This window comes from Xenopus laevis, chromosome 8L, assembly GCF_017654675.1.
Source record: "Xenopus laevis strain J_2021 chromosome 8L, Xenopus_laevis_v10.1, whole genome shotgun sequence".
NCBI classification, from domain to species: Eukaryota; Metazoa; Chordata; class Amphibia; order Anura; family Pipidae; genus Xenopus; species Xenopus laevis.
In genome coordinates this window covers 128722391-128750001 of record NC_054385.1, presented here as the reverse complement: position 1 = coordinate 128750001, position 27611 = coordinate 128722391, and the positions used below count along the sequence as shown (strand labels likewise).

At 42.1% G+C, this 27611-nt stretch overlaps 2 protein-coding genes across 3 annotated transcripts; both read right to left on the bottom strand.

Annotated features, from left to right (window-relative positions):
* Positions 1-35: 35 nt before the first annotated feature.
* On the bottom strand, positions 36-4292 carry dusp23.L (dual specificity phosphatase 23 L homeolog). 2 transcript variants are annotated; one of them, NM_001095012.2, is given in 3 exon segments: positions 36-1462; positions 1550-1821; positions 4239-4292. In NM_001095012.2, coding segments are annotated over 2 exon segments (456 nt in total). In that variant the 5' UTR covers positions 1820-1821; positions 4239-4292; the 3' UTR covers positions 36-1276.
* A 4130-nt stretch (positions 4293-8422) lies between these two features.
* Positions 8423-27590, bottom strand: mindy1.L (MINDY lysine 48 deubiquitinase 1 L homeolog). Its single transcript, XM_018231512.2, has 10 exons — positions 27417-27590; positions 21761-22868; positions 20243-20300; positions 16327-16391; positions 14808-14966; positions 13794-13896; positions 13336-13478; positions 12054-12233; positions 11357-11536; positions 8423-9608 (listed from the first exon to the last, which is right to left on the bottom strand). The coding sequence occupies exons 2-10, from the start codon at positions 22295-22297 to the stop codon at positions 9528-9530; spliced, it is 1506 nt and encodes a 501-aa protein (XP_018087001.1). The 5' UTR covers positions 22298-22868; positions 27417-27590; the 3' UTR covers positions 8423-9527.
* Between the last annotated feature and the right edge of the window lie 21 nt (positions 27591-27611).

Genomic DNA, 27611 nt, shown 5'->3' with positions numbered 1-27611 from the left:
TATTTTTATTATATGAAAAGTGACAATTATTTGCATGGGTTTTTATAACTTTATCAGTGTCTTTTCTCCTCTGCTCATGAGTATTAAATCAAAATAACATTTGTTTTACACAACTATAATTTATCAGTAGAAGCTGCCATACAGACTAAACAGTTTATAACAGTGTTGCACCTCTTTCCTTGGTCTTTCCAGTTGCCTTTAATTACCCCCTCCCCCCATACACATGAAAATCACCCCCTGCCTATGCCCTTGAGACACTTTATTATAAATGTGATTTATTTTCTGGCGAATAAGTGAAAATCGAGCAAACTGGTGACTTTTAGAATCAATAAAAGAAAAGGGGTTATAAACGTATAGTTCTGCAAGTTATTGGCTGGCTCTGGAGACGTCAGTGTCACTTTAAGAATTTGCTGGACTACAGCTCCCATAATGCTTTTTAATGAGTTTTTGACTACCAATAAGAAACAAGAAGGTTGTCCTGAAACCCAAGGTGGATCCGGTGGGTTTAGAACAAACCACTCCAGATGCTGGTCCCTCCCTCGATGACATCATCACCAATATCCCATCCCTCTGGTGACATCAACAGCTCTTGGGTTGAGAGTAGCAGAACCTTGGCTGAAGAGCTATTCATCACTTGGATAAGGCAATAGGATCTGAACATTTTACTCCATGTTTAGAAACCCAATCAGCATCAAACAATTAATGATCTTCATCGGATTCATTGGAAATCATTCCTGTGTCTATTTCCTTGGGGCGCTGATCCATACAACACTCCAAAGGGTTCCTCGCATATTCAAGGAATAGACCGGGATTTCTGGTAAGAAACCAACCCCTCATTTCATCCCCAAACACAGGTCAGGTGCCCCCACCATCACCAACACTTTGCTATAGTAATGCCCCATTTCCCCCGTTGAGTTGGGAGCAACTGGAGAACCTTCCACCGACATTCTAGATATACTTGAGATACATTAAATACAAACACATGCACAGTAGAAGTCTAAAGCTCCCATTGACCTCTTGGATGAAGAAACACATGCCAGGTGTCCCCACTATCACCAACACTATAGTAATGCCCCATTCCCCCCCCCATTGAGTTGTGGGCAACTGGAGGAGTATCTGGCAAGCTTCCACCAACATTCTAGATATACTTGAGATACATTAAATACAAACACATGCACAGTAGAAGTCTAAAGCTCCTATTGACCTCAGGGATGAAGAAGATGAGCAAAGAAATGGGTTCTCCAAGTCATTGGGCGACTGGACATAGCACAGCAGGTCACTTGATGTGGTGGTGGAACTGTATGATGGCCTTTTCCTGCTCATTCGTTTCTATGGAGCCCCGACGGAGACACCGAATCTCGTTGATGGCATCGACACCGGTGATCTTCCTGACCTTCACCAAGTAGCAAGCCAACATGGTACCTGTCCTCCCAAAGCCATGTAAGCAGTGCACCCCTACTGCCTGGAAGGAAAACAGGGATTGGTGGGGGGGACAGTAGCAGAAAGATTGATTGCCTCTCTTTTGTTACCCATAATGCACCTGCCTTACCTCTCCCTTAGATTTGGCATCATCCACAATCTTGAGGAAATTCTTGATCTGTTCTAGGCTGGGAGCACAAAAATCCTGGATGCGGATTCGGTGTAAAGTGATACCAGGGCACGTGTCGTGATAGGGTGGCTTGTGCTCTGTCAGCGTTATCAGGTGTCGGATGCCATTTTCATACAGGTACTCATAGTGGGCGGGGAGTCTTGGCATCGCCATGCCAGCCAATAGACCGGGCTCCACCCAGGAGAAATTATGAGGTGGAACTGGAGGCATTTCTGTAAGTAGAAGGCAAGGCACAAATAATAGGGTAGCATTTATATACAGGGGGTTAGATGAGCTACCCTCAGAGTAAGCTTACACAAAATTCCTCCCCAAGTTTCTCCATAGGGCAATTCCAGCGCTATCTATAGAAGTGGTGGGGCCTAGACCAAAAATAGTTTCTGTTCTATAGACCTGCAGTTGTTCTTCAAGAAAAAATAATGCACCATAGCTTGGACAACAATGAACTAAATGGTTACTCTCTGCATCTTATCCTACTGTCGGCAATCTTAACAAACTGCCTCCATCTTGACTTACTGTTGCCGGTTTGCCTTAGAGCCACCATCTTGCCCTTATGTTTCCATCTTGTCCTACTGTTACTGTCTAGCTCTACGGTCTCCTTCTTGCACTAGTTTCCATCTTCTTCTGCTGCCTCCATCTTAACCTACTCTTGCCATCTTGTGCATCCATCTTGGCCAACTGTCTTTAACTTGTTCAACTTTCTCCATCTTGCCCTGCTGTCTCCATCTTCCCATACTGCCTCCATCTTGACCTACTGGTGCCATCTTGGCCTACTTTCTCACTTCTCTGTAATTTTTCTGTATTGTTGACATCTTTCTGTACTGTCCCCATCTGAACCTACTGCTACTGTCTAGCCCTACTGTCTACATCTTGCCCTGTTTCTATCTACTTCTGCTGCATCTGTCGCGACCTGCTCTTACCATCTTCTGTATCCATCTTGGTCTACTGTTTTTATCTTGTTTGACTTACTCCATTTTGTACTGCTGTCTCCATCTTCCCTTACTGCCTCCATCTTGACCTACTGTTACTGTCTAGCCCTACTGTCTACATCTTGCCCAGTTTCCATCTTCTTCTGCTGCCTCTATTTTGACCTACACTTGCCATCTGACCCTACTCTCTCCATCATGTCCTGATGTCTCCATCTTGCCCTACTATCACCATCTGAACCTGCATTTTATCCTATTGTCTTACTGTGTCTATATTGCCCTTTCTACGTACAACTGCTTATATTTGGGGTCAAAAGAAAATTGTTTGTCTTTAGGTTCCTACAAAAACTAGGGCTCATATTATTTTAATCCAATAGGCATGTGGAACCCTCTCTTACTTCTTTGGAGGATCTGGATGGTGCAAGGGGTGGGCATGATGTTGTGACCCAGGACCAACTGAAGAGCAGACTCAGAGTCATTCCCCAAAGTTGGGCACTGCCCAGAAAATGCTTCAGTGTGAAATAAAGAGCAGGTTACCAACCCGTGTGCTTATAGACAGTACAAAAGGAATCTTTTTGAAGTCATACAATATCTGGGGGTCTGTATTCTTAAGTTCACTCTACATGAGAAGATCCACTCAAACTCATTGTACAGATATGGCCATTTACGTGACAGGACAGATCTGAGTGTTTGGCCCCAGGGCCGGATATCAAATAACAGTATGTCGCCCCTATGAGATGTAATTTGTGTCTTTCACACAGGCTGCTGATTCGTCCAGAGTGGGCATCCAAATTATCCGTCATATGGCCAGAATTATAGGGTGCCATACACAGAATGAAAGGGGGGGCCCCCGACAATGTGGATGTAGAGGATACCAATCCGGATACACAACCTGCCCCCCTCCAGCTGGTTTGCACTATAATCTCCAGATAAGGTTGCCACCTCACCCCTATAAAACCAAACACACATAGAATCCACAGCCTGCATGGCTAATTAGCAATTAATTTACATGCATGCTGCAGACTGAACGGATTTATGTGCAGCCATGTATCTAAATGAATTGCTAATTAGCCATGCAGGCTGCTGTGGATTCCACGTGTGTTCGGTTTTAAAGGGGTGAGGTGGCAACCCTATCTCCAGCACCTCTGCACTCTGGTTATTTAGGTCAGGTCATCTGATTTCCCATGGGCCACTGCACTCTACCCCTCATGTAGAATGGTGTGGCCCTAGCCATGCAAACTTGCACACAGCACAGGCAACAGTGTTGACCACAGTCTCAGGCTTGATTCCAGACTCTATGGGTAAGGAGCAAGTATGTACTACTCCTTGTGTGTGAGTTGGCCTCTTCAGTTATATTTAGCTGCACGCTGCAGGCTGCACTGAGTTATGTATAGCCACGTATACATGTCTGGGTCAGGTGTCGGCTCTACTACAGTCTCTTTAGCACTCACTCTGTTGCCTATGTACTGGCCAGCAATCCCCTTAAAGAGAAAGCTTATAAAGTCCTGTCTACTCTATCTTAAAGGGATATTTAGACTATTATGCAGAGAAGACTATTAGTGCCCTGGGGTACAAAATTATAGTGAGTAACAGGGTTATTATTTCTATTTCTATCAGTAAACACACCTACACATGAATAACCAATGTCCTTGTAGAAAAGAAACCCCCCTGCAAGTTCATGCACATGGAGCAGCCGACAAACTAACCTGAACAGAGTGTGAGCCTGAGCAGTGCAGTCTGGGAAAGTGACTCCTCCCTCTGACATCACATGATACAGCCCAGGGACTGTCTGCCAACAGCAGCACTTGCAGCAGCCCAGTAAGGGAGCGTGGCTCATGTGCAGTAGTTCTGCTCACAACTCGTCTATGATATGCACAAATCCTCCAGTACATAGGCTTGCCAACTCACCCCTTCAATGCCAGCCACTTATTGAATCCACGTCCTCCTGCAGAGCTAATTAGTCATTATTCATTTAGATGCCTGCTGCATGTAGGGTTGCCACCCAGCTGGTATTTTACAGGCCTGGCCGGTAAAAATGATGGTTGATCCCAATGTTATTAATAGGGAAAAAAGATAAATATATAGGAAGGCCGGTATATATTTCCAGAATAGGTGGCAACCCTAGCTCATACCTCCCAACTGTCCCTTTTTCGGAGGGACAGTCCCTCTTTTGACAGCTCAACCCGCAGTCCCTCATTTGTACTGGTAAGTCCCTCTTTTCTCTGCACTGAACAGCCAGAAAAAGAAACCAAGTGTCTCACTTAATTGGCTTTTAGCAGAGAGCCCAGAACAGCTAACAGGTGCAAATAAGATACTTTGTAACAATTTTGAGACACAAAAACAGTTTAGATAAGGAGAAATATTTTCAAACTTTCATAACCTGCCAAAGTTTGTAAAACAAACATGGTAATTAGGGGGTGTGGCCACAGTAAGGGGTGTGGTCAAACAAATTGCTGCGCTATGTGCGGGAAAAATTTTTTTGTCCCTCTTTTTACTTCCAAAATGTTGGGAGGTATACTAGCTGCATGGCTGCACATAAATCAGTTCAGTCTGCAGCATTAAGGTTGGCACCTTTGTCGTGGCTAAAACCGAACAATAGGGGCGTGGCAGATATCTTTGGGGGGTGGAGCAGTGATCTTGGGGTGGGCCTGATGACATCAGAGGCAGGCACAATGATGTCATGGAGTTATGATGCTGGGTCAGGGTTATTACATCACTTATATACAACTGGCCATGGACATTTTAGATATAGGGACAAGCTAACCGCTTTCCACAGAGTCCGGGTGCTCATGCTCAAAACCCTCAGCAAAGGGGAACTACACACAAACAACTAAAATAACGAGCAGGCACCATTCCGGAACACCAAAAAAAAAATGGATTAGTTAATAGAATCCAGGAGTCCAAAAGTTTTTATAAAGTAATACAGAACCTATGATTAGGTGTCCTGTGGGGACATGAAACGCGCCAGGCTATTATTTTTTATACAAGATGTAAATAAAGATTTTTGTACTACTTTATAAAAACTTTTGGACTCCTGGATTCTACTAACTAATCAACTTTGGCTGGATTTCTGTCCAGTTTTCACGGGGTGAGCAGACGCGAGGCTATAAAACCGGAGCCCGGAAGTCAGATGCCGGCATTTGACGGTATGGGCAGGGAGAGCAGAAGAGCTCAACCCGCCACCCGCGAGGAGCACTGCGAGATCAACCCGAACCCGCCCGACCCGCAGGTCCCACGGGTATTGGGTCAGCCCGCACATCACTATAGAAGATGTATTAGAGGTCACTCTATTAAATTCACCAGACATCATGTCTCTCTACATGCAGAATTTGTGCAAAAGGCAGTTATTTTGTTAGATTTTGTTTGTACTGGAATCAGTTATTTGAGTGAGCTCTAATACATCTGCTAGGAAAGAAGCCCCCTATAAGATATATTGGATCTAACTGTCAGTGAATATCTGACACCCAACTGCTGCATGAAGACAGAATGAAGAGAAACAGATGCTGAGAGAGGAATAGTGAAGATAAACTTGATTATTTCAGAAACAATACAGAATATTTAATTGATTGTATTTAGAAAGTTTCTTATTTCAGTATGATGAAGCTTATACATTTTCATTTTCACGAAAGTTCCCCCTTTACCTACAGGTATGGGATCTATTATACAGAAATCAGTTATCCAGAAAGCTCTGAAATACAGCAATGCTCATTTAGAAAAAACATTTCTTATTTTTGATTGATTTGCTTATTTCTGTTTCTTAAATAACAAGAAATGAACTGCACTTCATAATAACTGAGCCAGGTCAAGGTGAGTATCTTGGTATTTAATTGGTTTTCATTTGGCCAGGTAATTGTTCTGTTTTCACAAGGCTGAAAACCGAACAGAAAGTTGAGAGCCGAAACAGGCCTTAGAAAAACCTAAGTGTTCAAGTCAAAGCTAAACAGGTGGCAACACTATGCAGCATGCACTTAAAGGGGCACTCCACCTTCAAGGTAACGTTTAGTATGTTATAGAATGGCCAATTCTAAGCAACTTTGTAATTGGTCTTCATAATTTATTTTTTTTAATAGTTTTTAAATGATTTGCCTTTTTCTTCTGACTCTTTCCAGCTTTCAAATGGGGGGGGGGGGGTCACTGACCCCATCTAAAAACAAATGCTCTGTAAGGCTACAAATGTATTGTTATTGTTACTTTTGATTACTCATCTTTCTATTCAGGCCTCTCCTATTCATATTCCAGTCTCTTATTCAAATCAATGCATGGTTGCTAGGGGAATTTGGCCCCTAGCAACCATATGGCTGAAATTACAAACTGGAGAGCTGCTGAATGAAAAGCTAAATAACTAAAAAAAACACAAATAATAAAAAATGAAAACCAATTGCAAATTGTATCAAAATATTACTCTCTACTTCATACTAAAAGTTGACTCAAAGGGGAAAAATCCCTTAAAATGAATAACTAGCCATACAGGTTGCTGTGCATTCAACATGTGGGTGAGGGTATGGATCTAAAATAACTACTTATTAATCAATCGGCATGTTGTTTTCCTTACATGGGAAGGGACCTACTTGTGCATGTGACCCAGGCCTATATATTTGTGGCCCCTCAGTTGAGCCCAGTGACATAACAAGCTCCCTTGGCTGCACCCCCTGTTGGCTACATATAAGGATCAGGTGAATGTGTGTGAGTTAATGTCCCAGCCAGGGAACAATGGATAGGTAATGAAAGGCTGAAACAGCAGCAACACCTTGATACAAACCATGATAGATAGGGTCCAAATTACCTCAGCAACCATGCATTGATATGAATAAGAGACTGGAATATAATTAGGGGAGGGTCTAAATAGAAAACCGAGGCATGACAAGTTGTAATAACAATAAATGTGCAGGCTTACAGGGCATTTGTTTTTAGATGGGGTCAGTGACCCCCATTTTAAAGTTGGAAAGAGTCAGAAGACGAAGTCAAAAAATTTAAAAAACTGTAAGAAAGAAAAAATGTAAAAGTTAATCAGAATTAGCCATTCTATAACATACTAAAATGTAACTTAAAGATGAACCACAACTTGTTCTACTAGAGGGACCGTTAGAGGTCCCCAAGGGAAGTAACATCTCAGATTACTCTTACTAAGGGGTTAACTGCCCCTTTAAAGGGGTGGTTACCTTTAAGGTAACTTTTAGTATGTTATAAAATGGCCAATTCTAAGCAACTTTTCAATTGGTCTTAATTTTTTTTTTTTTTATAGTTTTAAAATGATTTGCCTTTTATATTTTTATAACCCTTTCTAAAATACAAATGCTCTTTAAGGCTACACATTTATTGTTATTGCTAATTTTTATTCATCTTTCTATTCAGGCCCCTCCTATTCATATTCCAGTCTCTTATTCAAATCAATGCATGGTTGCTAGGGGAATTTGGACCATAGCAACCAAACGGGAAAGCTTCTGAATAAAAAGCTAAATAACTCTAAAAAAACAGAAATAAAAACCAATTGAAAATTGTCTCAGAATATCCCTCTACGGGTGGGAAGGGGAAAACATTTTTTACTTCCTTGGTTTGTGACAAAAAGCCCACGATTTTCCTCTCCATCCCTAATTTGTATATGCAAATTAGGATTCGGTTCGGCCGACTAAATGCACCTTAGAACTAAAGATAAATTCAGGACTTCCTCTATGTTAACTTATAGTTTTGAATTATTTTCTTCTTCTTCCGACTCTTTTCCTCTGTAAGGCTACAAATGTATTGTTATTACTACTTTTTATTACTCGTCTTTCTATTCAGGCCTCTCCTATTCATATTCCAGCCTCTTATTGAAATCAATGCATGGTTGCTTTAAGAAGTGCAATGTGGAGGGAGGGGTAACAGGAAAATAATGAGCCTGGAGCTGCCGACATAAGAGGTAAAATGCTTTATTTAACAGAGAGAATGTGTAAGTATTTGAGGAAAGGAACCTTGGCAATGCCCCATGTAGACAACTATTGCTGGTCATGTGAATACTGGAGTAACTGTCATCTAGAGACACTGAAACCCCCCAAAACACCCGCCATTGGGTATTGAGGGCTGAGGTGGTGGGGACGCTGGACACCCCCAAACAGAACATTGACTGCAGAGGTGACAGTTTACTTCCCCTTGAACTAAAAGCTGCAGGATGAATAACATTAAAAACCCCTATCTATGCGGGTGGTGCCTAAATGAGCTTCATCGTGAGAGTGAATACATTTCGGATTTAAAAAAAAAAAACAACAAATTTTGGGCGGGGAGAAAAAAAAATCACATCTTTATCAAAACGTAGATACTTGGGGTTTTTTTTGGTTGTTTTTATTTATTTTTTTTAAGCGTAAGGTGCAAAACTGTTCCCATTGACTTATAAAGGAATTGGTAGTGGAACTGCTAAAAAGGGGGCGCCAAAGAGCGTAAGGTTGAGCACAAATAGCGGGGAATATGCTCAGCTAAAGAGAAACGTCTGTCTGCAAAGTAGCCCAGGCTGGCCGCTCTCTAGCCCTTTACCTGGAACACGTGGATCAGTGGTAAACTGGCGCCCAGTTGTGCCGTCACTCGCCGCAGAGACATAAAGCGCCAGAAGAAAAGAAAAACGCTCACGCCTAAAGATCGGGGTTAGGCTTGAGAAAGGGCCCTGTGTGGCCCGAAACGTCGCCATGTTTTGAAGTCTGCACTGAGCCAATAAAAGTCACTTTTTGCATTACTAAAACGGATTTGTGTGCTGCAGCTATTTTGGACTTTAAAGATCAGGTTTGGTCACAATAAAAAGGTCGTTACTGAATTACAAAAAAATACAGAGGGGTGAAGGGTGGGTGTTGTAAATTTCCCCCTCCTCGGTACCAGAGAATGGGCCCCTGTGTCTTTAGCGCCCATGATACACTCGCACTGAGCTGGGTCGGGGCTCCTCGCAACTGTCGGCTGTACACCGGCAAATGCAGCACAAGTTGGGCCGGTGATCTGTGCGGTGGATCAGCCCCTTTTCCAGTGTAGTTAAAGGGCTACAGCAGGGTGCAATCAGAATCTGGCTTCTGCCGCTGCCGACGTTCCCCAGAGGACTGCCCCGAAGTCTGTGCTCGAGCCTGGAACCAACCAGAGAGAGGAGAGGGTAGAATGTATCTCAGGTAGCCTAGTGACCTCTGACCTTACCCACAAATACATTTGCTCTACGAGGAGAAAAACAACCACATGGAGGGAGCCCCTGGGGCAGGCAGCCATATTGGGTCACATGCATACACATAATGAGCAAGGGCCCCAGCTCTGGTGGAGGATAGACGTTTAGGTGACACTTGCCCTTTAAAGGAGACATTGGATAAATGAAACACCCCCTAATTGTGTAAGCAATAATATATACTACTGTATATGGTGCTGATTTTACTTTTGGCTGTAAATTCATATTATCTTCAAAGATGGCCCCATTACTGGAGCTCCCCACGGAGGCTCTCTGGTCCCTGTTTCAAATAAGGGGTGGGTCCTAACAGTCCCTGCCAGAAGCACAGTAGGAGGGGGACAGCAAATCACAGTGCTGCAATCACACAAGCAAAGACTTCCGTTCCCTATCAGGTCTTGCTAGCTGCTGATTGGTTCCTGTCCTACAGCCTGGGAAAGGAGGCAGCAGGAAGTGGAACAGATGGGCGGGGATTTTGCAGAATTTTTCAATAAAAATTCCTTCTATATCTAAAAGAGTTTAATGCACTGGCACATTCTTGTTTTTTTACATAATATGTCTCCTTTAAATGGTAAATAGTGTTTACATTAGTCCAACTAAGAACCTGAAATACATAAGCTCAGCCAATCGGAATTCCTAATCAGCCCAACTAAGAACCTGAAATGCATAAGCTCAGCCAATCGGAATTCCCAACAAAAGGTATATGGTGTATGTTGTAAGCGCCTCTGGGGCCGGGACTGATGGGAATACTGTATAATCTCTGGAAAAGCTGCGGGATATAGTGGTGCCATATAAACAAAGGATAATAATAAGAATTATGGTCGTTGGGTTGGAATCGGTCAGATATGGAAAACAGGATTGGAAGGTTTCCCTTTGCATTGATCATTGAGAAAGAGGCATCAACTTTAATTGAGCAAGAGCTCCCTCTACTGGTCAGAACATCACAAAGCTCCAGAAAGACACAGGGTCATTCTTTGTGGAAATTCTAGGGTGCTAGGGGGGCGTAAAATTGGGTTTCAGGTGAGGATTGCAACTGCAGGTCATCATTCATGTCCATAGACCTTCATATGGCAGGAAAATGAGCCCCATAACAGTAATTCTAGATTGTAAGCTCTTTTAGGCAGGGACCTCTTTACGCCTTGTATTTTGGTAAGGGATTTGAAATTTGAAATTTTCCCATTTTTTTTTTATGGTCAAAACCGTCAAATTCGATTACAGAGTTATTCAAATTGGATTCAAGTTTTTCAAAAAGTTTGAATTCAATTTTCGAGATTTATCATACTCTGGCCCTTTAAGAACTCGAATTCCACTTTTCCCCAGCTAAAACCTGCCGAATTGCTGTTCAAGTCAATGGGAGACGTCCAGGGATCAATTTGGAGTTCTTTGCAGCCTTCCTGACTCAAATTGAGTTTTGTAAATTCGAATCGAATTTGATTCAAGTTTTTGGGTAGATTCTATTCATCCGACTTTTAAAAATTAAATTTTATTAACAAAATTTCGAATTGAGAGTTCATGGGAGTTGAAAAAAAGTTGAAAAAAAACTCACATGAATTTGAAATTCGACCCTTGATAACTGTGCCTCCCAGTGTATAACCCAATTTATTGTATAGGGGGATGTTATAAGGAGTGTGTGGAATAATAGAAGTGAAGACATGACATTACCTGCTGGGGTGTGGCTTGCGGAGGTGGCTGATGAGGAGGGGGGTGATGTTGCCCCTGTTGCTGCTGCTGCTGCTGTTGCTGCTGATATTCCTCCTGTTGCAGTTGCTGGGCGAGCTCCAGATCACTCATTGCCAGTGGTCCCTGCTGTTGCTGCTGCAGTGATAAAGCGATCATGTAATCCTGGGGGGAGAAATATAAATAAGCCACACCAGGTAGAATGTCATATATATGGACAAATACACACATATATATATATATATATATATATATATATATATATATATATATATATATATATATACATACACGCACCCACTGTCTGTCTATCTATCTATCCATCCATCCATCCATCTCTCTGTCTCTCTATTCATCCATCCATCCTTTTTTCTCTCTGTCTCTCTATTCATCCATCCATCTCTCTCTATTCATCCATCTATCTATCTTTCTGTCTCTCTATTCACCCTTCTATATATCTATCATCTATCTCTCTATCTATCTCTCTATCATCTCTCTATCTATCTATCTATCTATCTCTCTATCATCTATCTCTCCATCATCTATCTCTCTATCTCTCTATCTCTCTATCTATCTATCTATCTATTAATCAATCATCTTTCTATTTATTTTTCTATCTATCTATCTATCTATCTATCTGTCATACATACCCCCCCCATGGGAAGGGGGTCGCACATCTCACCTGATCGACCTGTCTCTGCAGCTGGGGGCTGCCAAATGAAGCCTCCTTCTCCAAGTGCTGCGTGAGGTGGAAATCGGAGTCGCAGAAGCAGCTGTCTCCTTCCACATTGTGCAGACTCTCCCAGATCACCTTCTCCTCGTTCAGGAAGCCTTGGTCAGTCACCAGCAGGTAGAGGTGCCCCTGCCCACAAAGAAACGCCCGTTACATGAAAGGGGTAGTTCACCTTTAATTTAGCTTTTAGCATGTTAAAGAATGGCTAATTCTAAGCAACTTTTTAATTGGTTCTCATTATTTATTTTTTAATAGTTTTTGAATGATTTCCCTTCTTCTTCTGACTCTTTCCAGTTTTCAAAAGGGGATCACGGACCCCATCTAAAAAACAAATGTTTTGTTATTGCTACTTTTTATTCCTCATCTTTCTATTCAGGCCTCTCCTATTCATATTCCAGTCTCTTATTCATATTAATGCATGGTTGCTAGGGGAATTTGGACTCTAGCAACCAGACTGCTGAAATTGCAAACTGGAGAGCTGCTGAATATAAAGCTAAATAACTCAAAAAACACAAATAATAAAAAATGAAAACCAATTTGAAATGTTCTCAGAATTTCACCCTCTGCATCATATTAAAAGTTAATTTAAAGGTCAGCAACCCCTTTAAAGGGATACTGTCATGGGGGAAAAAAAAATGTTCAAAGCGCATCAGTTAATAGTGCTGCTCCAGCAGAATTTGGCACTGAAATCCATTTCTCAAAAGAGCAAACAGGTTTTTTTATATTCAATTTTGAAATCTGACATGGGGATAGACATATTGTCAGTTTCCCAGCTTCCCCAGTCATGTGACTTGTGCTCTGATAAAATTCAATCACTCTCTACTGCTGTACTGCAAGTTGGAGTGATATCACCCCCTACCTTCCGCCCCCCCCCCCCAGCAGCCAAACAAAAGAACAATGGGAAGGTAACCAGAAAGCAGCTCCCTAACACAAGATAACAGCTGCCTGGTAGATCTAAGAACAGAACTCAATAGTAAAATCCAGGTCCCAGTGCGACACATTCAGTTACATTGAGTAGGAGAAACAACAGCCTGCCAGAAAGCAGTTCCATCCTAAAGTGCTGGCTCTTTCTGAAAGCACATGACCAGGCAAAATGACCTGAGATGCACCTACACACCAATATTACAACTAAATACACTTGCTGGTTCAGGAATGACATTTTATATTGTAGAGTGAATTATTTGTAGTGTAAACAGCAATAGTAACAGGGCACTCGGGTTGTGATCCCCACCTTGTGCTTTATGAGAGTGCTGAAATGGTTGTTTCTAAAGAAGACGCTCAGTTCCCCCTCCTTCACGGCCGCCATGAGCTCACACAGGCCATGATAAGTCAGCTGGGCCGCGGAAGATTCCAGAAATAGTTCTGCTATGAGACCTGTAATAGAGACACTGGGTCACAAAGGTACTGGGGGCAGGGCCTTCAGTCTGCTCTCTAGTCACATGACTTAATAAACACCCCTAGAGGGCACTAGTGGGTAAGATATAAATAAAAAATATAAACCAATGTAAATGGACACATACCTGTATATATCTGAACTGTATGGGGGGGGTGCTTGTAGATATTACGGGTTAAAATAAAGACGTGTGAGACCAATGCACTGAGGGACAGTGGGAGTAAAGGGGGAGAGGTACTTGTGTAACATCCCAAACATTGCCTTGTCCCTCACCAACTCTCCCCATCCACTGTTACCTTCTGCAACAAGACTGCTGTCATTTGAATGCTTGCAAGTTATGATTTTCTCCACGAGTTGGTTGTAACTGAGCTTCCCCACAGCCTGGACTGATTCTGCACTCTGTGAGAAATAGCACACGTTGTTAGCTCTGCACCCCCCTCAGTGACTTCTAATATCCTTATCATTTACAGTAGGGGGTACATTATCCCTTATAATACATGAGTGATACTCAGAGTTCCCTGTATAACTCAGCCTGCAGCCTTGTGTCTTTATATGATCACAGAACAACCCCTCAGTGACTTCTAATATCCTTATCATTTACAGTAGGGGGTACATTATCCCTTATAATACATGAGTGATACTCAGAGTTCCCTGTATAACTCAGCCTGCAGCCTTGTGACTTTATATGGTCACAGAACAACCCCTCAGTGACTTCTAATATCCTTATCATTTACAGTAGGGGGTACATTATCCCTTATAATACATGAGTGATACTCAGAGTTCCCTGTATAACTCAGCCTGCAGCCTTGTGACTTTATATGGTCACAGAACAACCCCTCAGTGACTTCTAATATCCTTATCATTTACAGTAGGGGGTACATTATCCCTTATAATACATGAGTGATACTCAGAGTTCCCTGTATAACTCAGCCTGCAGCCTTGTGCCTTTATATGGCCACAGAACCCCTCAGTGACTTCTAATATCCTTATCATTTACAGTAGGGGGTACATTAACCCTTATAATACATCAGTGATACTCAGAGTTCCCTGTATAACTCAGCCTGCAGCCTTGTGCCTTTATATGGCCACAGAACCCCTCAGTGACTTCTAATATCCTTATCATTTACAGTAGGGGGTACATTATCCCTTATAATACATGAGTGATACTCAGAGTTCCCTGTATAACTCAGCCTGCAGCCTTGTGCCTTTATATGGCCACAGAACCCCTCAGTGACTTCTAATATCCTTATCATTTACAGTAGGGGGTACATTATCCCTATACGAAGAAAGTAGTGGGGCACAGCCCTTACCTGCGGATCCACCAACCAGCCGTGGTACAAAGGAATATTGAGCAGGTCGAATACGATGCACTCGGGGGTGTACTCAAAGTCGGCCACACCAGTAAATCGCACGTTGACATCCAGACCGGTGGAGAGCTTGGGCAGCACAATCATTGCATCATTTACATTCTGGAGATGAGACAATATAAGGAGATCATGTGGAATGTATGGCTTTGGCCCACTCCTATGGGGAAGTGTTTAGGAAGGGGGACCTGTGCCAGTGGACGTGGCACACTTCCAAAAGGAATGGGGTCTTATACTTTAAGGGGATTTATTAAGGGTCGAATTGAAAATTAGAATTCTAATTTTCAATTTTTTTTTTAATGGTCAAATTCAACTCAAATCAATTTAGATTCAAATTTGTCCAAACTCGATTCGAGTTTTTTTTTATTCAAATTCGTTTTTTTTGAGATTCATCAAACTCTGGCCCTTTAAGAATTTGAATTTGACTGTTCGCCACCTAAAACCTGCCGAATTCATGTATAAGTCAGTGGGAGAGGTGCGGTGACCAATTTGGAGCCTTCCAGACATTTAAGGTTTTTTTTTTTTCGGAGAAAAAACTCGAATCGAGTTTGGGGCGAATTTGAATCAAAATCGATTCGAGTTTTCGGGGCGGTAAAATTCATCAGAGTTTTCCATATTCGATTTTTAAAATGAAAGGGGTTGTTCACCTTTAAATTTTATTTATGATGTAGAGAGGGATATTCTGAGACAATTTGCAATTGGTTTTCATTTTTTATTATTTGTGGTTTTTCTTATTTAGCCTTTTATCCAACAGCTTTTCAGTTCGCGTTTTCAGCCATCTGGTTGCTAGGGTCCAAATTCCCCTAGCAACCATGCATTGATTTGAATAAGAGACTGGAATATGAATAGGAGAGGCTTGAATAGAAAGATGACTAATAAAAAGCAGCAATAACAATACATTTGTAGCCTTACAGAGCATTTGTTTTTTCTCATTTGAGAACTGGAAAGAGTCAGAAGAAGAAGATAAAATAATTTAAAAACTATAAAAGAGAAAAAATGAAGACCAATTGAAACGTTGCTTAGAACTGGCCATTCTATAATATACTCAAACTTATCTTAAAGGTGAACCACCCCTTTAATAACCCACCAATCGAATTTCGACTAAAATCAAATGATTTCAAACAAATTCATAATTCGACCTTTGACAAATGTGCCACCAAATGTAGCCCAGAAATATGGAGTGGTGACCCCCCAAGCCTTTCCCCAGTGATAAAGTAGTGTCTATACCAAAAAATATCCCAATATCCCAAGTTTCCAGTATCTGTCAGAGACTGAGCAGAAACCCAGCTGACTGTCATTATTGATTATACAGGGAATGCTCTGGGCCCAGCCTGGGAATGTTGTGGGTTGGGAGGGGACCAGGCGTCTGTTTCCTGTAAATACACTTTGTCAGCAAACACAGAGATTGAGGGGGGGGGGGTTGTTGACAGAAAACATTTGGATTAGTGACAAGAGGATGAATAACCTGCTGGAAGTTGAGCTGCAGAGCTTCGGAATTCTCCTGCGGCTGGATAGAGAGGACGCAGTCTCCTGTAACCAATCACAGCACAGAGATATACGGTCAGGAGCCAATAATAATAATAATAATAATAATACAGAGATATTGCGGTTTATCCATGGGCAAATAGCCAGGGCAATTCAGACCAGTTTTTGTAGGTTTTCCATGTGCCTCCTATGCAGGCGTCAGCCTCTTATGTGCCAGTTGTTCTGACCCTGCCAGGGACCTGTAGATTAAGCGGCCACCACTGGAAGATCAGTGAGTATATTAAAGGGGCAACTGCACGACCCACAGGGTCAGTTACCAATACAGTCTATGGAGATTATTTAGCCGCTGCCCCCTGCTGGGCAGAGAAACAAGCGGGCAGCAAAATGCCCTGTGCCCCACCTTAATATACCCCATGGGGCAAATTCACTAAAGTGCCAAGTGGCTAACGCTGGTGAAAATTCGCCAGAGTGACGTCAGTTTGCCACTTCGCCGATTTACTAAGAGTCCCTGATGTAAATTCGCTAGTGAAGGAGATAGACTCTAGCGCTACTTTACTCCCTAACGCCTGGCGAAGTTGCGCTCTGACGAAGGGACGTAACTACGCAAATTCACTAATATACGGATTTTACTGAACGTTACCTCTTGCGCCAGACTTGGCTTCACCACCTCAGACCAGGGAAGTGCAATAGAGTAGATAGGGATTTGTTCAAAAATAGTTGAAAAAAGTCCCAAAAAACACTGGCGTCTTTTACTTTTTCCTGGTGATAGGCTGAAAAAGATCGTAAATTTTTTTCTCGGGTACCCAGGTTCCCCCCTACATTTCCTAACATATGGCACATAAACTATACACTGGGCTCATGTGTAGGGCAATATAACAACTTTATTTTCTTTATGAAGGTTTCCCTGGGCTTGTGTAGTGTAATGTATTTGCTGCAACATATACGTCCATTGTACTTTAACTTCCCGCCGTATGCAAATTAGGCATCGCTAGCGCAACTTTGAACTGCTTATCGTATTATCGCTAGTGCAACTTCGCTAGCTTTCGGTACCCTGGACGCAAGTTCGGATTTTCAGGAATTAGCGTTGTCCTGGCGAATCTACGCCTGGCGAAGTGTTGCGATGTGAGCGAAGCCAGCACTGGTTAGTGAATTTGCCCCCATGCCCTTAGGAAAAGGTGATCTCCTCTCAGGCAGCGTTGGAATATGCCAGTGATCCCCAACCAGTTGCTCCCAGTGGCCTTTAAAGCAGGTGCTGATTTTTCGTTTCCAGGCTTGAACTTGGGATGCACTGAATCCAGGATTCGCCTTTTTCAGCAGGATTCGGATTCGGCAGAATCCTTCTGCCCAGCCAAACCGAATCCTAATTTGCATATGCTAATTAGAGGCGGAGAGGGCAATCGTGTGACTTTTTGTCACATAACAAGGAAGTAAAAAATGTTTTCCCCTTCCCCATTTAGATTCGGTATTTGGACGAATCTTTAGAGAAAGATTCGGGGTTCGGCCGAATCCAAAATAGAGGATTCGGTGCATCTCTAGCTTGGAGGCAAGTTTTAGTTGCACAAAAACCAGATGCACTGCCAAACAGAGTCTCTTGTAGGCTGACAATCCACATAGGGGCTACCAAATGGCCAATCACAGCCCTTATTTGGCACCAAAGAACATTTTTCATGCTTGTGTTGCTCCCCAACTCCTTTTACATCGGAATGTTGCTCACAGGCTTGAAAACATTGGGAACCCCTGGAATATGTCTCTAGTGCTGGCACTGCCGGGTAGGTTCCACTCAGGAATAGGTGATACCCACCTAGCAGCACCAACGTTAAAGGCAATGTTCACCTTTAAGTTAACTTTTAGTATGTTATAGAATGGCTAATTCTAAGCAACTTTTCAATTGGTCTTCATTATTTAGTTCTTAGTTTTGAATTATTTGCCTTCTGCTTCTGACCCGTTCCAGCTTTCGAATGGGGGTCACTGACCCCAACTAAAAACAAATGCTCTGTAAGGCTACAAATGTATTGTTATTGCTACGTTTTATTACTCAACTTTCTATTCAGGCCTCTCCTATTCATATTCCAGTCTCTTATTCAAATCAGTGCATGGTTGCTAGGGGAATTTGGACCCTAGCAACCAGATGGCTGAGATTGCAAACTGGAGAGCTGCTGAATAAAAAGATAAATAACTCAAAAGCCGCAAATAATAAAAAATAAAAACCAATTGCAAATTGTCTCAGAATATCTCTCTCTACATCATACTAACAGTTAATTTAAAGGTCAACAGTCCCTTTAATAAAGGTTTTCCATTCTTCTGTTCTAATCTGCTTTTTCTGAATGTTGTGGACTTGGCTAAGTGCTTGGAGCCTTTCTCCCCTCTAACATGGAAACATCCTCTCTCTGCAGCTAAATTATTCATTACAGCTTTTCGGTAAAAACACAATTAGTGGCTGATAATGGGGGAGAAACAGATGCTGAGAGAGGAATAGTGAAGATAAACTTGATTATTTCAGAAACAATGCAGAATATTTAATTGTTTGTATTTAGAAATCGTCTCAGTATGATGAAGCTTTTATTTCATTTATATTGTCGCGATAGTTCTCTTTAAAGGAATTGTTCAGTGTGAAAATAAAAACTGGGTAAATAAACAGGCTGTGCAAAATAAAAAATGTATCTAATATAGTTAGTTAGGCAAAAATGTAATGTATAAAGGCTGGAGTGACTGGATGTGTAACATAATAGCCAGAACACTACTTCCTGCTTTTCAGCTCTCTAACTCTGAGTTAGTCAGTGACTATAAGGGGGGCCACATGGGACATAACTGTTCAGTGAGTTTCCAATTGATCCTCAGCATTCAGCTCAGATTCAAAAGCAACAGTTATGTCCCATATGCCCCCCCCTCAAGTCACCGATTGGTTACTGCCTGGTAACCAATCAGTTGAAAGCAAGAGAGTCACTGACTAACTCGGAGTTAGAGAGCTGAAAAGCAGGAAGTAGTGTTCTGACTACTATGTTAGACATCCAATCACTCCAGCTTTTATACATTACATTTTTGGCTAAATAACTATATTAGATACAATTTTTATTTTGCACAGTCTATTTATTTACCCAGTTTAATTTTTACACTGAACTGTTCCTTTAAATCAGAACTAAATGCTAAAAAGGCATGTGGTTAGAAATGCTGCACTTTATATACGGAACTCACTGTACCAGTCCATTGCAGCAAACGTAGTTTAGGGGTTGATGCAAAATCTTCACGCCGTTAGCAGAAAGAGAGGTCACATCTGTCATAGAAGCTAACGCTATAGGAGGGATTATGAAGCAGTTCTGATGCAGACTGCACTGGTTTCGATGCTGCCGTGTATCATAAATCTGATTTAAGGACTAATCAACCTTACATTGTACCTGTTATATTGGGTCTATACAGCATATTGTGAGTGGGTCCCTAAGTTCCAGAGCATGTGCTGTGAATCAGCAGAAAAGATCACGGCAGCACCTTCACTGGCACAGATCTCCCCTGTTAAAGGGCTGTGGGGCCCTCGGGCTGCCCAAAAATATAAGGTGCAGCATTTCTAGCCGAATACTTTGTTGAGCTTTAGTTCTCCTTTAAGGGTAAAGTTTGAACACAATTAAATGAAGGACCCAGCAAGTGTCAGTTTAACAGCAGGGCTGGATCTAGTAAAGGTCATGGATCTGGATAGTAAAGACCTCGATGCAGAACCAACTCATCCGTCCTTGCGAGGGAATCTAATTATGGCAATCGCCCCATCGTTACCATGGAAATCATTCTTCCGCTTGAGTAAGACCGATCCATCTCTTGGAAGGGCACTGTCTCAGGTCGGGCAAGTGATAAACAAAGAGAGTTCTGCCCCCACTTTCCCATGAACACAGGAGCTAGCACTCACTTACCCAGATGGGCCATCAGCTCCTCCGATGTAACCACTTCTTTCTGCAGGGGTAATTTTACCTAAGGAAAAATGGCACAGAGGTTTGTTACTGAAATAGGCTGATTTATCCCCAAACAAGGCAATGAAACGGGAATGAACCAATCAAACGCCTCCCAGTGCTGAAGGAAGCCTGACAGGCTGTTGATAATGGCGATATATTTCCCAATAGTTGTTGAAAGGGGTTGTTCACCTTTAAATTAACTTTTAGGTTGATGTAGAGAGAGATATTCTGAGACAATTTGCAATTGGTTTTCATTTCTTATTATTTGCGGCTTTTGAGTTATTTCGATTTTTATTCAGCAGCTCTCCAGTTTGCAATCTCAGCCATCTGGTTGCTAGGGTCCAAATTACCCAAGCAACCATGCATTGATTTGATAAATAGGAGAGGGGATGAATAGAAAGATGAGTAATAAAAAGTAGCAATAACAATAAATGTGTAGCCTGACAGAGCATTTGTTTTTTTTAGATGGGGTCAGTGACCCCCATTTGGATGATAAAAGAGTCAGAAGAAGAAGGCAAATAATAAAAAGAAAAAATGAAGACCAATTTAAAAGTTGCTTAGAATTATCCATTCTATAACATACTAAAAGTTAACTTAAAGGTGAACCACCCCTTTAGGGTCAGTCCACACGAGCAGATTCAGGGAGATTTAGTCGCCTGGCAACTTTTCATTATAGCAGACGGGAATACACACGAAGACAGTTCAGGGAGATTGTCGCCCAAAAGAAGAGGCGATTAGTCTAAGCCAGGCGACTAAATCCCCCTGAATCTGCTCGTGTGGACTGACCCTTAAAGGAGAAGGAAAGCTACCGAAGCCGTTTATGCCAATAGATTAGCCACAATAGTACAAGCTATAACACTATATTTATTCTGCAGAATGCTTTACCATACCCGAGTAATCAGCTCTAGAAGCTCTCTGTTTTTTAGGATAGAAGCTGCCATATTAGCTTGGTGTGACATCACTTCCTGCCTGAGTCTTTCTCTGGGCTCAGATCACAGCAGGGAGAGGAGGAAGGAGGGGGAAAAGGAGGAGGGAGGGGGAAAAGGAGAGGGAGGAACAAACTGAGCATGCTCAAGCCCTAGCCCTGGAGGATTAAGCTGAAAACAGGAAGTCTGATACAGAAGCCCATGAGTACACAATAGAAGGAAAGAAATGTGCTGTTTCTTTTGACAGAGGACTCAGAGCAGCATTACTTTGAGGGTTTACTGGTGTATTTATATAGACCTTTCTGATAAAGCTTACTTAATTTTAGCCTTTCCTTCTACTTTAAAAACTTGTTCTGTTACAGGGTCAACTAGAGGCCCCCAAGGGAAGACACATCTCTGTTTCCTCTCCCTAATGGAGACTTGGGCTACACTCTAAATCTTCTTTCCATGTGATATTTGCTGATGCATATGGCAGCTCCCGCCTGCGTGTATAAACACATATATAAAGGGAAGAAGAGTGCTTAAGGACTATGTAGAGTAAGGAGGGCGATACCTTCCAGCGCAGGAAGAGGATGTTCATGATGGCCAGCAGAGGACAAGGTCCATTCTCGCTCTGGGTAATGATGGGAGTCCTCTCCCCTTTCCAGTTGATCCACTTGACAAAGTAGTAATCGGCCGACGGGTCGGTGCATCTGGAAGGACCTGCCTCCAAAGCCTCTTCTGATGGGCTGGAACTCAGGAGATTCTGCAGAGAAGGGTTCTCCATGTTGCCCTCTGAAGGTCCTCCGCTGCTCTCCTTGTTCTGGGAATCGACGGACTCCGATGGGTCGGTGACCCTGCTTGATACCGGAGCAGAGTCCAACTGAGTTGCCTCTGATTCCGCTGCACTTTGGGCAACGAAAGTCCCACAAGGACCACTGGTCTCCTGATTCTGAGACTCTGATTCAGACATCTCTTCATTCAAAATCTCCAGCACCGGGACCTCCTCATCATCACCGGGTTCCTTCCGCTCCTCCACAACCTCACAGTTCTCCGCCTTGCCTTTTTCCTCTGAGAGGTCCATGTTAGAACCATTTAAGGGCGACTCCATTGCAATTACAAAACCTTTTAAAAAAAAACAAAAAAAAAAAAACTCTCTGTAACGAAGCCTCAGCTTTCTCTCCGCTTAAAAATATTCATACAGCCATAAGAATAGATTTTTTTTGTAAAAAAAAAAAGCCCTGATTTATGTTTTCTGCCCAAAAAATGCAATAAAGGATATATATATATATATTATTCCAAAAGTTTGTGTCAATATATTACAATAATTATATTAAATTAAAGGGTAAGTCAATTCATCGTCACGGCCAGTGAGGAAATAAACTGCCTCTCGCTTTATGGCTCGTCTCCTCCCAGCGCTGATTTTCAAGTTAAATTCTTGCGTTGTGGTCGATACGGGAAGAAAAAGGTTCAGGCCTGAGTTTATGGAGACTGTGTCGATAACATTTAACTACATTAAATCTTCTTTAATTAAAAGAAAATTGACAGATGTTCCCCTGTAATATCCGACTCGGTTTAGGTTCTTATGGTCCAATAAGAACACGCGATTTTCGTGGTCGTGCAGGAGACGTTTCAGCAGCGACGTGTATCGTGCAAGGAGTTGTGAAAGTGATTTCTTGTGCCTGGAAATAAAAAAATTAGAAGGCATATGATAAAGCTGCGGATATTCTATAAGTGTGTGTATGTATTAGGGTTACTTGCCCTTTAAATCTTGCCCTATCACTTCTGGAGCCACTCTGTGCGGTGCAGGGGCCCCAAAAGGTTCTTATATGAAAGCTGAGCTATTAGGGAGTCACCAACTCCATGTCTTTTACTGGATACGGAACTCAATCCAAATCTACATTTTCAAATTTTAGATTAAAGGGGTTGTTCCTCTTTAAATAAACCTTTAGTATGATGTAGAGAGGGATATTCTGAGACAATTTGCAATTGGTTTTCATTTTTTATTATTTGTGGTTTTTGAGTTATTTCGCTTTTTGTTCAGCAGCTCTTCAGTTTGTAATTTCAGCCATCTGGTTGCTAGGGTCCAAATTACCCTAGCAACCATGCATATAGATGAGACAAATAAGGATAGTAGAGGGTCTAAATATAAAGAAGAGTAATAAAAAGTAGCAGTAACTATAAATGTGTAGCCTTACAGAGCATTTGTTTTTAGATGGGGTCAGTGACCCCTGTTTGAAAGTTGGAATAATACAAAACCCATTAAAAATGAAAAATGAAGGCCAATGGGAAAGTTGATTAGAATTAGCCATTCTATAACATAGTAAAAGTTAACTTAAAGGTGAACCACCCCTTTAATCAATAATAAAGCACTGGCTTGTCCTGAGGTTAAAGTCACATGACTCTGCATGTTCCGCTGCACCGGATCTGAACCCTGAAGATTCTGCTGAATCCAATGTATTCCTAACCAACATTCAAGTTCACATTAAAGGGAAAGTAAACCTATTACTATGCTGCTTCACCAATAGACCAGGCCCCTTGGCCGATTGCACAGGTCACATTTGTTGGGAAAACACGGATTCCAATAAATGGGAAGATCTTCATGTGCGGCCACAGAGCTGCCGGAAACTCACACTAAAGTCACTGGTTTTTAGAGGGACTGGTTTCCCTTTAAGGCTGTAACTGGGTGTAACTGGGTGGGAAGAGTGGCAAGTGGAATGTGACCAGTGTTTGCCTTTAATTGTGCAACAGATAAGGAATATCAGGCCACTCGCAGCTCTATAATACACTCACTATACACAGAGATCAGACTGTACTGGGTATAACAAAATAAGGAAACTGTATACACTCACGGAACTTGGATACAATGTGTAATAACTTAACAGCTCGGCGTCTCCTCCAGTCACGTGACCCTGCGTGATGTATCCAATTAGCAATAAAGAAGAGGATGCGATGCTGTGTTGAAATGGTGTGCTACAAAGCACCTCCAAAATTTTTATTTGTGCGGAATGTGGCCCAAACGTTTCAGGAGCTGCCTGCTCCTTTCTTCAGTGGATAAGTGCACTTATCCACTGAAGAAAGGAGCAGGCAGCTCCTGAAACGTTTGGGCCACATTCCGCACAAATAAAAATTTTGGAGGTGCTTTGTAGCACACCATTTCAACACAGCATCGCATCCTCTTCTTTATTGCTAATTGTACTGGGTATAACACACTCACTATACACAGAGATCAGACTGTACTGGGTATAATACACTCACTATACACAGAGATGAGACTGTACTGGGTATAATACACTCACTATACACAGAGATGAGACTGTGCTGGGTATAACACACTCACTATACACAGAGATGAGACTGTACTGGGTATAATACACTCACTATACACAGAGATGAGACTGTGCTGGGTATAATACACTCACTATACACAGAGATCAGACTGTACTGTGTATAATACACTCACTATACACAGAGAGGAGACTGTACTGGGTATAACACACTCACTATACACAGAGATGAGACTGTACTGGGTATAATACACTCACTATACACAGAGATGAGACTGTACTGGGTATAACACACTCACTATACACAGAGATGAGACTGTACTGGGTATAACACACTCACTATACACAGAGATGAGACTGTACTGGGTATAACACACTCACTATACACAGAGATGAGACTGTACTGGGTATAACACAATCACTATACACAGAGATCAGACTGTACTGGGTATAACACACTCACTATACACAGAGATGAGACTGTACTGGGTATAACACACTCACTATACACAGAGATGAGACTGTACTGGGTATAACACACTCACTATACACAGAGATGAGACTGTACTGGGTATAACACACTCACTATACACAGAGATGAGACTGTACTGGGTATAACACACTCACTATACACAGAGATCAGACTGTACTGGGTATAATACACTCACTATACACAGAGATGAGACTGTACTGGGTATAATACACTCACTATACACAGAGATGAGACTGTGCTGGGTATAACACACTCACTATACACAGAGATGAGACTGTACTGGGTATAATACACTCACTATACACAGAGATGAGACTGTGCTGGGTATAATACACTCACTATACACAGAGATCAGACTGTACTGTGTATAATACACTCACTATACACAGAGAGGAGACTGTACTGGGTATAACACACTCACTATACACAGAGATGAGACTGTACTGGGTATAATACACTCACTATACACAGAGATGAGACTGTACTGGGTATAACACACTCACTATACACAGAGATGAGACTGTACTGGGTATAACACACTCACTATACACAGAGATGAGACTGTACTGGGTATAACACACTCACTATACACAGAGATGAGACTGTACTGGGTATAACACAATCACTATACACAGAGATCAGACTGTACTGGGTATAACACACTCACTATACACAGAGATGAGACTGTACTGGGTATAACACACTCACTATACACAGAGATGAGACTGTACTGGGTATAACACACTCACTATACACAGAGATGAGACTGTACTGGGTATAACACACTCACTATACACAGAGATGAGACTGTACTGGGTATAACACACTCACTATACACAGAGATGAGACTGTACTGGGTATAACACACTCACTATACACAGAGATGAGACTGTACTGGGTATAACACACTCACTATACACAGAGATGAGACTGTACTGGGTATAATACACTCACTATACACAGAGATGAGACTGTACTGGGTATAATACACTCACTATACACAGAGATGAGACTGTACTGGGTATAACACACTCACTATACACAGAGATCAGACTGTACTGGGTATAATACACTCACTATACACAGAGATGAGACTGTACTGGGTATAACACACTCACTATACACAGAGATGAGACTGTACTGGGTATAAAACACTCACTATACACAGAGATCAGACTGTACTGGGTATAACACACTCACTATACACAGAGATGAGACTGTACTGGGTATAATACATTCACTATACACAGAGATGAGACTGTACTGGGTATAATACACTCACTATACACAGAGATGAGACTGTACTGGGTATAACACACTCACTATACACAGAGATGAGACTGTACTGGGTATAATACATTCACTATACACAGAGATGAGACTGTACTGGGTATAACACACTCACTATACACAGAGATGAGACTGTACTGGGTATAACACACTCACTATACACAGAGATCAGACTGTACTGGGTATAATACACTCACTATACACAGAGATGAGACTGTACTGGGTATAACACACTCACTATACACAGAGATCAGACTGTACTGGGTATAATACACTCACTATACACAGAGATGAGACTGTACTGGGTATAACACACTCACTATACACAGAGATGAGACTGTACTGGGTATAACACACTCACTATACACAGAGATCAGACTGTACTGGGTATAATACACTCACTATACACAGAGATCAGACTGTACTGGGTATAAAACACTCACTATACACAGAGATCAGACTGTACTGGGTATAACACACTCACTATACACAGAGATCAGACTGTACTGGGTATAACACACTCACTATACACAGAGATGAGACTGTACTGGGTATAATACATTCACTATACACAGAGATCAGACTGTACTGGGTATAACACACTCACTATACACAGAGATCAGACTGTACTGGGTATAACACACTCACTATACACAGAGATGAGACTGTACTGGGTATAACACACTCACTATACACAGAGATGAGACTGTGCTGGGTATAACACACTCACTATACACAGAGATCAGACTGTACTGGGTATAACACACTCACTATACACAGAGATGAGACTGTACTGGGTATAACACACTCACTATACACAGAGATGAGACTGTACTGGGTATAACACACTCACTATACACAGAGATGAGACTGTACTGGGTATAACACACTCACTATACACAGAGATGAGACTGTACTGGGTATAACACACTCACTATACACAGAGATCAGACTGTACTGGGTATAACACACTCACTATACACAGAGATGAGACTGTACTGGGTATAATACACTCACTATACACAGAGATCAGACTGTACTGGGTATAATACACTCACTATACACAGAGATCAGACTGTACTGGGTATAATACACTCACTATACACAGAGACAGTGGAATGGACAGGCAGAGGCAGAAGTGGAAGAATTAAGGGACTTACCTGTAGCTCAGGGTCGGGTCCCCAGTGGATCTCAGGACAATCAGATCCTCTCGCCCCCCTCCCACCAGCCCAACTCCGGATCCTGTTATGATATTCTGTCAGTTTGTGTTTCAGGAGTGACAGTAGCTCCGCCCGACAGCGACCCCTGCTGGATGGAGGTAGCAGGAGACACAAGAGTCTGCTCATTGGATAAGA

Bases quoted from the DNA above. Each gene is read 5' to 3' on its own strand.
- dusp23.L (XM_018229120.2), bottom strand. From the start codon at position 1,819: ATGCCTCCAGTTCCACCTCATAATTTCTCCTGGGTGGAGCCCGGTCTA. The intron at 1,463-1,549 runs GTAAGGCAGGTG...TTTTCCTTCCAG, and splicing joins ATGCCAAATCTAAGGGAGAG to GCAGTAGGGGTGCACTGCTT.
- mindy1.L (XM_018231512.2), bottom strand. From the start codon at position 22,297: ATGGAGTCGCCCTTAAATGGTTCTAACATGGACCTCTCAGAGGAAAAA. The intron at 12,234-13,335 runs GTGGGGATCACA...CTTTGTGGGCAG, and splicing joins GCACTCTCATAAAGCACAAG to GGGCACCTCTACCTGCTGGT. The intron at 9,609-11,356 runs GTAATGTCATGT...GGTTGGTTCCAG, and splicing joins CGCAAGCCACACCCCAGCAG to GCTCGAGCACAGACTTCGGG.